This window comes from Podarcis gaigeae, assembly GCF_964106915.1.
Source record: "Podarcis gaigeae genome assembly, chromosome: 3".
Taxonomy (NCBI): Eukaryota; Metazoa; Chordata; class Lepidosauria; order Squamata; family Lacertidae; genus Podarcis; species Podarcis gaigeae.
The window spans coordinates 12,015,922-12,029,409 of record NC_139680.1 but is presented as its reverse complement, the minus strand read 5'-3'; the positions used below and the strand labels follow the sequence as shown (position 1 = coordinate 12,029,409).

Sequence of the window (13,488 nt, the reverse complement as noted above, 5' to 3'; positions counted from 1 at the left end):
AGTCTTATAGAGCAAAAAATACAGTATATACTCCGTGTGAGAAATGAACTAGAGCTGCTTGCATTTTCAGTCAGCAGGTGGCGCCTTGCGAGGCAAAATAAACATGGACGCTTTCGACTGATAGCAATAGGACTCAAGGGCTTCGTTTAAAACCTTGCAGTATCTTTTTCAGAGTAACCTACCCTGCAATTGTCTTTTGTAGAAGTCGGATTGCAGCAAAATTTACAGGACACCGAAGTATCTCTGAGCCTAATGAGTTCCATTTCTCTTCCCAGCAACCCCAAAATACAAGTCGCTGCGATTGAGGGAGGCGCTTTGCAAAAACTGCTGGTGATTTTGGCCACAGATCAGCCCCTGGCTGTGAAGAAAAAGGTAAGGGGAGAGCAATATGTGCTTGGCTGTCTTTCAGGAGCAGCTTGGATAATTGCATTTTGGATGAGAACGCCTGTAGACCTCCGTAGGTGGAAGTACGTAGACCTAAGGCTAGATTGTGTTTTGGCTGTGCAAACAGATCAGGCCAATGCACCGAACAAGAGTTACCCCTCAAATTAAAAATGGTTGCATCCCTTCACTGGACAGCTAAGTTTAGCTCCTTAGGCTGCAATCTTCCTCCTCCAGTAGCCAGACCTAGTCATTTCCAGACTTGATAATCTCATTTAATTTGAGAGGGCCGGTTATCTGACGTGCTTTTGCACAGCTATAGTATCAGACCACTTAGAGAGGCATCTGTCCCAGTGGTTCCCAGTATAGGTTAGATTGAAAATGACGCTATGGAGGGAAAATACTATATTATATATCTTTTCGTGCTGAATTAGTTCAGTGTTGGGTGCTTGTAGAAGATGGGTTTTGCAGGACTATTTGCAACCTTATCAGGGTTGCAAATTTACTCAGGAAGTTGGTTATCCACCTTTTGTACATCACGTGTGTAGGTCCGAGCACATTTTTCCCCTTGTGGGGTCTGAAAAAAATGTCGTTCCTATTCCTCCGTGAACTAAATTCTCAGTCAGCTACAATCTAAAGCATGCCCCAGAGCTCCAATGCTGTATTTTGAAATAAAATTAGCTTTGAGAGAGCAGGAAACAGTGCAATGGAAGTATGTGTGGCCTAGAGATATATTAGAGGCCACATTAACACGTTCCCCCTTCTACACACTTTTTGTTGGTTTCTCCTCTGTCCTGTAATCTTAATAGGATCCCAAGATAAGGAAAAGCAAGTATATCTGGGTTCCACCTCCTACTGGCAAAACTGGGCACCTAATCAGTTCGAATAAATTTTGACGGCGATCAGAAAGTTCAAACATGTGCCCACTGAACATAGCTCAGTTGGTTAGAGCGTGGTGCTGATGATGCCAAGGCTGTGGGTTTGATCCTGGTACGGGAACAGTTTCATATTCCTGCAATTGCAGGGGGTTGGACTAGAGACGGCGAAGAAGAGGAGGAGTTTGGATTTGATATCCCACTTTATCACTACCCAAAGGAGTCTCAAAGCGGCTAACATTCTCCTTTCCCTTCCTCCCCCTGCAACAAACACTCTGTGAGGTGAGTGGGGCTGAGAGACTTCAGAGAAGTGTGACTGGCCCAAGGTCACCCAGCAGCTGCATGTGGAGGAGCAGGGAAGCGAACCCGGTTCACCAGATTACGAGTCTGCCACTCTTAACCACTACACCACACTGGCCCTCGGGGTCTCTTCCAACTCTGCAATTTGGTGGAAGTCCAACATTTCATAAGAATGTAGGAAGGGCATGCTGCCTCTGTTAACTGGAGTCAATATATAGCCATAATGTGCAAGGGTCTTTATGTACAGTGGTACCTCGGGTTAAGAACTCAATTTCTTCTGGAGGTCCGTTCTTAACCTGAAACTGTTCTTAACCTGAAGCACCACTAATGGGGCCTCCTGCTGCCACCGTGCCGCCGGAGCAGGATTTCTGTTCTCATCCTGAAGCAAAGTTCTTAACCTGAGGTACTATTTCTGGGTTCGCGGAGTCTGTAACCTGAAGCGTATGTAACCCGAGGTACCACTGTATTCCAGTTGTCCTTAGTTCTTATGTTGTGCTAATTGAATTTATTCTCTGCTGGAACCACAACAACAATAACAATTCAAGCATGCCTATTCTCTGGGAATTACAAAGAAAGCGCAATTGCATGCTCTTTCCTGGGTTACGTTGCCATTTGCTAGGATTGGCTTTTTGTGATTGCATCCGCAGCACCGAGGCCCTTTTAAAGGCAAGGCGCTCTCATTGCGTGGTCTGTTTTCTAGAGAGCTGTGGGGCAGATTGCCCTGTATGGTACAGACTTTCAGGAGGGAAACTTAACTCACCCCACTGGCAGGCTTGAATTTCGGAGGCTAACGAACATCGGAGTGGACATTCAGGGGATGAGATAATTGCTTCATGCAGTTCAATAATCCGCCTCCGGCAGTGACCAATATCGGATGCTTTTGTAAGGGGCAAGGCCTGATAATTCCCCCAGCTAAATGTTCAGGACTGATGGGCCCGAGAGGCTGCTTCTTCAGCGATCAATTTACTCCCTGGTGCATGAGATCCAGTTACCCTTATCTTATCCAGCAGAGTTACCGTTGTTGATGCCAGCCACAAATGTTTCCTCATAAACCTCTGAGCCTCTGCATTCAGAGACCCTTTTGCAACGGCAGAGTAAATAGGTAGCACCTTGTATTAATTCGCGAGGCTCTACTGTATTCAGGGCTGCGCTGCCAAGAATGTTACAAAGGCTGCTCTGGGATAGGTCTCCCTTCTCCCCGTGTTTAGAACCCCGAGTTTCTCTGGATGTGTGCTTGCCACAGGGAAACCGAAAAAGGTGCAAGAGACTGATGGATAGGTTCATGTAACAGTGAAACGCTTCCCGAGGGAGAATCCCTTACTAGATGCAGACCCTTATATAAAGCTGCACTTGCAGAAATATATTTACGGCTACAACATATACTATTCTGCTGTTCACTACATTCAGTTTCTCGGATCAGATTTTTGTCCCCTTTATTATTGGAAATCTCGGGTGACTCCTTGGAAACACAGCTAATACATTTACTGCAAGATTCTGATCCGAGTAGGTCCCTTTCTGTTGCCAGATTTCTGATAACAGTATTAGCTTATAAGAGGAAAAATGGATTACTCTATGATTATTGATTTTGCCTAAATAATATTGATTTATACTGATAATTTGATATTTTAAGCGCTATATTGTTCTTATTTTAATGGAATTTAGAAATTCACGGTTTGAGATGTACTTGATTTAAACGTATTTTAATTTATTAATTTTATTTTGTTATACCTGTTTTGCTGTATGATGTATTGAATATGGGCCTATGGCCATAATAAATTATCTATCTATCTATTTACGGCATGTTCCTGAAAGCTACACTGAGTGTATTGTTAATCTGACAAAGTGTTCTAACCATCTCCTAGAGGGAAGGGAGGCAGAGAGTGGAGAACATCCTCGTTCAGTCTACCAAAGTTACTTTATTGCAGTATATTGTCCTTTTTTTGTTTTCTTTTTAATGTGTGTGTCCATCTCAAGTGTTTAGCAGCATCCACATAGTGGGGGGGGGGGTGTTTTTGTTTGGAATTATTTCTTCTTCTTCTTCCTCCTCCTCCTCCTCCTCCTCCTCTTCTTCTTCTCCACCTCCCCTCCTCCACCTCCATTTTACTTCACTAGAGGGCTTGTTCTGCAAATTGCTTTGAGAACCAATGTGCTACAGTGGTTGGAGTGCCAGACTAAGACCTCTAGAGACCAGGGTTCAAATCCCCACTCAGCCATGAAACTCACTGCGTGACTTTGGGCCAGTCACTGCCTCTCAGACTAATCTGCCTCACGTGGTTGTTGTGGGGATTAAACGAAGAAGCGAAAAACCTTTTGTGGCGATCACACAGGGTCCCCGGATGTTTGACGGTCTATTGATCCCTGTGCCACCACTGTGCTCGCTTTCCCGCTGCCACCAACCCGTTACTCTCGGGTAAAACACTGAGTCAAGACAGTTGTTAAAAGTGAACCAAATAAACAAGTTTATTTTATAAGCATTAACAAGCTTATGGTTTCTCAGATAATAATCCTGTCATTTTCTTAACTTTCGTTTCTTTACTGGCCTATACCTTCCTAATACCTTCTGATTGTTTATATCAACTGTTTGACTGGCTCCTCTTAACAGATTCTCTCCCTCTCTCACATCAGACTAGCCCAACCCACAGACTTATCCTCTCTGTTTCTTCTCTAACTTCAGACTGACTACTCAACAACTCTAACTCCTAACTCTTCCCTTTGGGTTCCCATCAGTTAGTCATTTTACAATTAGTAAACCCTTTCCTTATGAACCCAGTATGATGTCACACACCTAGGAGGGCAAATGCCACACTATGGAATGCCACCTTGAGCTCCTTAAAAAAAAGGGGGGGGGAATAGAAATGCAACAAACACACAAATAAAGATAAATATTCACACCATGCTCGCTGCTGACTAGTTTTCCCAAGTTGCAAAGTACAGTGGTACCTCGGGTTACAGATGCTTCAAGTTACAGACTCCGCTAACCCAGAAATAGTACCTCGGGTTAAGAACTTTGCTTCAGGATGAGAACAGAAATTGTGCTCCGGCGGTGCGGCGGCAGCAGGAGGCCCCATTAGCTAAAGTGGTGCTTCAGGTTAAGAACAGTTTCAGGTTAAGAGCAGACCTCCAGAACGAATTAAATACTTAACCCAAGGTACCACTGTATAGACAAATTGTTTATTAGGGGCAAGGGAGGTCTCGGGGGGCACGTGCCGGAGGAGTTGTGCGGGAAAGCTTTCGGCAGACCAGAAACGTCGCCAACGCCCTTGTTGTGTTCTGTTCCCAGGCTCTCTTTGCTTTGTCGTCCATGCTGCGGCAGTTCCCCTATGCTCAGCAACAGTTCCTCAAGCTTGGAGGCCTTCAAGTGCTTCGGCATCTGTGCACAGAGAAAGGGACGGAGATGTTGCACATCCGCATTGTGACGCTTCTCTATGACTTAGTCGTGGAAAAGGTAAGCGGAGCTGTTGTGCGGCACAGATTAGCGGGAGTAATAATAATAATAATAATAATAATAATAATAATAATAATAATTTTTATTTGTACCCCGCCCTCCCCAGCCAAGGCCGGGCTCAGGACGGCTAACAAGCAATAATAAAAATTAGTTGAATGAATACAACTTAAAAACAAGATTAAAATACAACATTAAAATATTGAAACATTAAAATATTAAAATGCAGCCTCATCACAGGAGGAGAAAGGAAAAAGAAAGAGGGGGAGGGAATTAAATTGGCTCCAAGCCAAAGGCCAGGCGGAACAACTCTGTCTTACAGGCCCTGCGGAAAGAAATCAGATCCTGCAGGGCCCTGGTCTCATGTGGCAGAGCGTTCCACCAGGCCGGAGCCAATGTTGAAAAGGCCCTGGCTCTGGTTGAAGCCAATCTAACTTCCTTAGGGCCCAGGACCACTAGGGTGTTGCTATTTATGAACCTTGAGGCTCTCCGTGGGGCATACCGGGAGAGGCGGTCCCCGGGTATTTATTTATACCCCGCCCATCTGGCTGGGTTTCCCCAGCCACTCTGGGCGGCTCCCAACAGAACACTAAAATACAATAACAGCGGGGACGAGACAGGTGTCCCTGGAATGATAAATTCATCCAAACCCTCCTTTTAGCGGGGGGGTGGGGTGGGGGAAGAGAGAGAGAGAATGGGAGCTGTATTTTCATCACTACAGGAGTAGAATAACTGGAACGGTGGAGTCGAATAAGTGTGACCTCCTTCCATTGGCAGGTGGCTGTTCACCTGTCAGTCACTGACACCACGACGGCATCAGGTGGCAACTCGCTAGAGTCTCCCCAGCTCTCATCCATTTTAAAAATGATTCACCTAACACCCCTTACAGAAATCCTGCAAGTTAGAGCATTATTACTGTCCCCCTGCAAGAAGGTGGTTGGCTTCCCGCTGCCTGGCTAATTCGTCCAAAGACAGAAATTCAAACTTAGTCTTCCAGAGTTGCAGCTCTGAATCTGCTTGCTCAAACCTCGTGTGTCTCCTCTGGAAAAGGCAATTATCTTGCTCTATATCGATGACTCATCATTGCCCAGAATCTCTTTACAGGGAAAACTTTGCAAAAGCCGTAGATGATTGCGTTTGGCAGGCCGCGATGCGGCAAGTTACAAATTAGAGGCCATCCTCTGAATGCATTATTCTGTTTATTGAGTATTTCCTTTTTCTAGAACTCAGTTGTGTGACATTTAGGGACGCGGGTGGCGCTGTTAAACCACAGAGCCTAGGACTTGCCAATCAGAAGGTCGGCAGTTCAAATCCCCGTGACGGGGTGAGCTCCCGTTGCTCGGTCCCTGCTCCTGCCCACCTAGCAGTTTGAAAGCACGTCAGAGTGCAAGCAGGTAAATAGGTACTGCTCTGGCAGAAAGCTAAACAGCATTTCCGTGCGCTGCTCTGGTTCTCCAGAAGCGGCCTATTCATGCTGGCAACATGTCCCAGAAGCTGTACGCCGGCTCCCTCAGCCAATAAAGCGAGATGAGCGCCGCAACCCCAGAGTTGGTCACGACTGGACCTAATGGTGAGAGGTCCCTTTACCTTTACCTAGTGTGACATTTTTGTACATAGGCTTGTTTAGTGCACAGATGGAGGAGCCCTGTGGCCCTCCACACATGAGGTTGGATTCCCCAACATTCATCGCCCTCAGCCAGCAAAGGTCAGAACGTTGGGAGATCAGCTGTAGAGCAGTGACTTACAGGATGGAGGACAGAAGGTTCTCCACTCCTAATTTAGTGCATGGCTGGTATCACCTGCTGGAAGTTTCACCCAGTTCCTCAGCTGATGATGGAAGGAGGTGAAGACTGCATCTCAAGGTGCAGTTGAACCTGCCTATGTTGTTTAACCCATTGCAGATGAGCTTGGGCACGACCTACTTCCTCAAAAGCCATTGGCTTGGCTTAATAATAATAATAATAATACAGTCATACCTCAGGTTCAATGTGCTTCAGGTTGAGCGCTTTTGGTTGTGCTCCATGGCAACCCGGAAGTATCGGAGCACGTTACTTTCGGGTTGCGCCGCTCGCACATGCGCAGATGTTCAAAATGATGTCACGCGCATGCGTGGAAGTGGCAAAACGCAATCCGTGCATGCACAGACGCGCCGTCGCATCTTATGTTCTATTCAGGATGCGAACAGTGCTCCGGAATGGATCCCGCTCGTATCCTGAGGTACCACTGTAATAATAATTTTATTTATACCCCGCCCATCTGTCTCAGTTTCCCCAGCCACTCTGGTCAGCTCCCAACAGAGGACTAAAAACAGAACAAAACACCAAACTTTAAAAGCTTCCCTAAACAGGGCTGCCTTCAGGTGTCTTCTAAAAGCCAGATAGTTGTTTATTTCCTTGACATCTGGTGGGAGGGCATTCAGCAGGGCGGGCGTCACCACCGAGAAGGCCCTGACACCCACCCGCCCCCTGTCCCCCCAAGTACTTCTGTCTTGTCAAGATTCAACCTCAGTCGGTTAGCTGCCATCCATCCTCCAACCACCTCCAGGACCTTCACCGCCTTCACCGGTTCTGATTTGATAGAGAGGTAGAGCTTCGCCTTGCACTTCTGTGCATCAAATTCATGATATAGCAAGTAGGAAAAGGCAAGGAGGGTGGGGTTGGGTGGCAGAGTTCACAGGTCTTGCAAAGAGCATCTGAGTGAGTCCGTTTTCGCCACACCTCGAGTCTCTCGGGCCTGAATGGCCCCCTGGCTTTGCAGAATGCATTGCTTCTGCTCTGCTTGCCCTTTTGGCTTATGCACCCATTTCATCACCTAGCACCCTGTTTTCTGCAGCTGCTGCAAACACGACTGTGGCGTGCTGCCTGCGTTGGGCTATTCCCAACGTGCAGGTTACAGCGAGGCATCTCAGGAAGTCTTTAGCGCAGCCCATGATGCGGGGGAGCATGGCATGTTCCCAGGGCGCGTTCCCCTATAATTTGGCTGATTTGACTCTGTTTCGATGGGTTGAGAAGAGCAATCTTCCTTAATGATAATATAGTAGCTAGGAGATCCTTGCGATTAAGATCTAATTAATGAAGCACATATATAGCAATTACCACAGGAAGCTGCCAAGTAAAAAAAAAAAAAAGCGCAGGAATGCTTAAAAAAAAAATACAGCACCCCAACTCCCTGAGCTTTGTGTCTTGCAGCACCATGCTGTAAGCAACCCTTTTATTGCACATGGCTGGCCGTGCCAATGCGGGAGTCTTGCCGCTGGAGCTCAGCTTCTTGGCTACGTTCACATTGATTCTTCCTGTGGAAGAAGAAGAGCAATTTCCCGTTTGACTACCACTGCGGTAGCCCTCATCTAGCAGGGGGAGCTTGATAATTGTACAGCATAATGGTTTTTGGGGGGGATTGGGGTGAGCTCCCTGTGTGGGAAAAGCCTGTTTTCTCCTTTTTCTTCACACGTACCGTATTTTTCGCTCCATAAGGCACACCTACTTTTTTTTTGGGGGGGGGAAGAATTCAAGAAAAAAATAATGCAGCTCTTGGGGGCTTTTGCAGGAGGTGGAGGAAGTGAGAGAGCCTCACTCTGTCCCTTCCCCCACCTCCCACAAAAGCCAGGAATAGCCGCGCGGAGGCTTCGCGGGCTACCCCAGAGCTGCTCGACCCAAAGAGCAGGTTGGGGAGCAACGGAAAGGCTTGTGGGGCTGGCGATGGGGAAAGCCGAGCTTCCCTCACCGCCAGCCCTGGGGAACCGGAAAGCTGTGTTCTGCCTTTCCACTGCTCCCCGAGCTTGTGGGGCTGGCGAGGGAAGCCCGGGTCCCCCCTCCCAGCCCCAGGGACCACACATTCGCTCCATAAGACGCACAGACATTTCCCCTTAGGTTTTAAGAGGAAAAAAGTGTGTCTTATGGAGCGAAAAATACGGTAACTGCTGCCGCTTCCTTGTGGAAGCAACAGAAGGATGAAATAGATCGGACTAAGGACTCGGCTACACTAGCAAAGAAAAAGCGCTTTTTATGCGTTGTATATGCATTATAGCACTGTGACACCAGATGGCGCTGTGGAGTTCCGTTTTTCCCAACCCGATTTCTCATGCAAAGTTTACAACGCGTTTAACTGAAACGCTTCTTTAATGTGTCTCGATCCAGCCCGGGTTGCAGCCAGCTTCTGGTCTGGTTGATTTCAATCCTTAGAAGAGCTTCTCCTTTCCTTTCCTTTAAGGGTTACAGGAGACTAGGCATCCACATCGTGGATGTTTGCAAATTGGATTTCAAAACAGCAAAAGGCCTGGTGATAAAACTGCTAGCACATTTGCAAAGCGAAGCAGCGTCAAAGGTGGTTGAAATAAATAAGAGAACTTGACGATGACTGCTTTGTTGATGAATGGAAGCTTTTTTTGGACTGTTTAAAGAAATATATACTGTATTTTTGACCATAAGACACAACTAGTTTTTAGAGGAGAACAAGAAAAAAAATATTCTGAACGAAACAGTGGATGTATGATTTTTATGGTTCATGCTCTGGCAGCCTCCTTTATCGCTAGAGTCCCTTATCTCACCTCCTGATCGCTTGCTGATCAGCTGCTAAGCGGCTTTGTTTCAACACCCCATTCCCTCTTTCTAAAAAAAAAAAGCACAATCTGCTTTTCACCCCTGGGCAATTGGGCTCCAGGGAACACGCATTCGCTTCATAGGACGCACAGACATTTCCCCTTACTTTTTAGGAGGAAAAAGGTGCGTCTTATGGAGCGAAAAATACAGTAAATATGACGAATTCATGAGCAGAATTTGACATATGAGCAACAGAAGGAATGAGAGAATACAGCATTGAAGATATTGTGCAGAAGGGGGGTGGGAAGAGAAATTAAAAAACCACAGAAAATGGGGTGGGAAGTTGGAAAAAGACGGATTTATGTATTGAAGTATATATGTTAAGCTTTTGAAAAATTAACAAAAAGTTATTACCAAAGTCAAATAAATGAAAGTGCAGGATAATAATTTTAAGGAACTTTATTGCAGCTGTCGCTCAAGGATTTGCCGGATGACAACGACCAGTTCCGGGAGAGAGCCCAGCAGTACAGCCAAGTGATCTTGCTCCCAGCCATTGTCGAACAAGGCTGGTGCGGGATAATTCCTAACCTCTTGAGGATGCCAGAGCACGATGCCAGGGAGAAGGTTTTGAAGACTGTGCATGTGCTGCTAGCTTCCTGCAGGGACAGCTACAAAGCCGATCACAGCCTCAGCCATACACTGAGCCTCCTTCGCCAAGAATACGAAGTGCTGGCGGCGGACGAACAAAAGGAAGGAGAAGATGACGGCTATTTTAAGGAAGTCCTCGGCTCTATAAATAGCCTGGCGCAGCAGCTGAAATGAAGACTTTACCCTAGCCTTGCTGTGAGACGTTCGCTGGTACATTTGGGGACGTTGCGCAGAATAAACCACTGAACAAACCTTTTGGCTTTGTGCAGTCCCTTAGGTGGCGAGTAAGCCCATACGCTCATTACAGAGCGAAGACTAGCTTCGTATGTGCAGTCGATGGTGTGTTTTATTTCTGGAAATCGCCATAAGAAGCAGGTTTAAGGTGTCCCTGCAGTCGTCACCTGCGAAAAGAAGAGCCCCGCATTTCAAAACAACTCTCTGGCGGGGAAATGGTCTTTACAAAGGAGTTCAGCCAGCGCACGGAGTTGGTTTGAGCAAGTCTGCTGCCTTAGTCACGTCAATAGAAATATTTTTAGAATGTGAGTATTAAGAGGGCAAGTGTATCCGACTTTTTCTTTTTCTTATTTGGAAAGGCAACTTCCTGTGAAAAAAGATTTTACTCCAATTGTTCAAGATGCTTTCTTTAACTGTTGTCTTTTTCCTGTATATTTTTAAAGCCAGTTCCAACTTTCTGGTTTTTGTCCGTAGTTCCGTTGTTAAAAAACATTATTCGGTTAGTCCAACACTTGATTTTGATCTTCCAGCTGGAACCCGAGAGTAAAGGGGACTGAACGGTGGATTGTGTAGAAAGGTTATACTCCCCAAAAATCCATCTAGCTTGAACTATTTTTCAAACTATGTTCTGTGGGCTACTCCTTGGCTGTTTGTCAGGCAGTTCCTCAGGTGAGAAGATCGGTAATAATAATAATAATAATAATAATAATAATAATAATAATAATAATAATAATAATTTATTATTTGTATCCCGCCCATCTGACTCTGGATGGCTTCCAACAAAGATTAAAAATACATTAAAATGTCACACATTAAAAACTTCCCTGAATAGGGCTGCCTTCAGATGTCTTCTAAATGTCAGGTAGTTGTTTATCTTTTTGACATTTGGTGGGAAGGTGTTCCACAGGGTGGGTGCCACTACCGAGAAGGCCCTCCTCCTGGTTCCCTGTAGCTTTGCTTCTCGCAGTGAGGGAACCGCCAGAAGGCCCTTGGCGCTGGACCTCAGCGTCCAGGCAGAACGATGGGGGTGGAGACGCTCCTTCAGGTCTATGGGGCCATGGCCATTTAGGGCTTTAAAGGTCGGCACCAACACTTTGAATTGTGCTCTGAAACGTACTGGGAACCAATGTAGATCCTTCAAGACCGGTGTTATGTGGTCTCGGCGGGCACTCCCAGTCATCAGTCTAGCTGCCGCATTCTGGATTAGTTGTAGTTTCTGGGTCACCTTCAAAGGTAGGCGCACATAGAGCGTGTTGCAGTAGTCCAAGCGAGAGATAACTAGAGCATGCACTGCTCTGGCGAGACAGTCTGCAGGCAGGTAGGGTCTCAGCCTGTGTACCAGGTGGAGTTGGTAGACAGCTGCCCTGGACACAGAATTGACCTGTGCCTCCATGGACAGCTGTGAGTCCAGAGTGACTCCCAGGCTGCGCACCTGGTCCTTCAGGGGCACAGTTACCCCATTCAGGACCAGGGAGTCCCCCACACCCACCAGCCCCCTGTCCCCCAAAAACAGTACTTCTGTCTTGTCAGGATTCAACCTCAGCCACCATCCATCCTCCAACCGCCTCCAGACACTCACACAGGACCTTCACCGCCTTCACTGGTTCTGATTTGAAAGAAAGGTAGAGCTGGGTATCATCTTCATATTGATGGACACCCAGTCCAGACCCCCTGATGATCTCTCCCTGTGGCTTCATGTTAAAAAGCATGGGGGAGAGGACAGAACCCTGAGGCACCCCACAAGTGAGAGCCCAGGGATCTGAACACTTATCCCCCACCACACAGTAAAAGCAGATGAGTTGCTCTTAAAGACATCTTGTCATCATTATTGAACTTTCCCTGCAATGTGCAGCTGCAGGTTGCGGTTGCTTTTTAAGATGTGCTCTGTCAATTCTTCTTAATTAAATTTCTATACTGCCCTTCTTTCAAGGATCACAGGGCGGTTTGCAACATAAAAACACAAAAATACACAACATGGTAACAAATGAAAACAACACCCCCCGCAACACAGTTTATAAGGTCACCGGTTGTTTAGTTAGCCCGAAGGAGAAGAGGTATGTTTTTGCATGGAGCCTAAAGATACGTAACGAAGGTGCCAGGCAAGTCTCCCTAGGGAGAACATTTCACAAACAGGGAGCCACCACAGAAGGCATGTTCTCATGTTGCCACCCTCCGGACCTTTCGTGGAGGAAGCACACAAAGAAGGGCTTCAGGTGATGATTGCAGAGTCTGGGTTGGTTCATATGGGGAGAGGCAATGCAGTCCTGAGCCATTTTTGGCTTTGCAGTCGTACCTTGGTTGTCAAACACCTTGGAACTTGGACGTTTTGGCTCCCGAACAATCAAAACCTGGAAGTGACTGTTCTGGTTTTCAAACATTCTTTTCGAAGCCGAACGTCCGGCGGGGCTTCTGCGGCTTCTGATTGGCTGCAGGAGCTTCCTGCAGCCAATCGGAAGCTGCGCCTTGGTTTTCAAACGTTTTGGAAGCCGAACAGACTTCCTGAATGGATTCCATTCGACTTCCGAGGTACCACTGTATTACTGTTATTTTGTTTAGTATGCCATTATGAAGGTTCTAACTGTGTTTTTCAACTCGACCAATTCTGCCCTGGTGATATCTCACCTGTGACTCTACTCCTTTCCTCAATAACCCAAAGCGTTCAGATCACCCAGTGAACTTCAGAGCTGAGTGCAGATTTGAACCCTGGTCTCCCAGGTCCTACACCACAACCACTACACCACAATGGCTCTGCCCAGTAGGTATACAAATCAGTACATGATCCTATTTCTGGCATTACAGACAGCTCCACTGAGTGCTGGAGTCGGACTTAGTTCGTATCTTTTGGTGAACAAATGCTTCCAAAATCCAAATGTCTGTGATTTAACAGGGCTGTGGGCCGAAGTACCCGTCTGCTAATCTGTAAAAAGTAACTAATCCTGGAAGTAGCTTAAGCAATAAGGCCAGGACACATGGCAGAGAAGGTATGTCTCGAAAACTGCCCATTTAAAAATCTTTCCACTGTCTACTGAGGTTCGTTGATCTCCCCCTTGCCTAATTAGGTAGTCAGCAC

At 46.6% G+C, this 13,488-nt stretch overlaps 1 protein-coding gene across 2 annotated transcripts in view; it reads left to right on the top strand.

Moving 5' to 3' along the window:
• The window catches only part of SIL1 (SIL1 nucleotide exchange factor), a 55,538-nt gene extending 45,103 nt beyond the window's left edge, over positions 1-10,435 (top strand). For both annotated transcript variants that reach the window (XM_083730550.1, XM_083730551.1), the window contains 3 exons: positions 276-372; positions 4,837-5,001; positions 10,005-10,435. In XM_083730550.1, the coding sequence (XP_083586676.1) occupies positions 276-372; positions 4,837-5,001; positions 10,005-10,358 (616 nt within the window). In that variant the 3' untranslated portion in view covers positions 10,359-10,435. The remainder of the gene's footprint in view (positions 1-275; positions 373-4,836; positions 5,002-10,004) is intronic.
• Positions 10,436-13,488: the final 3,053 nt, after the last annotated feature.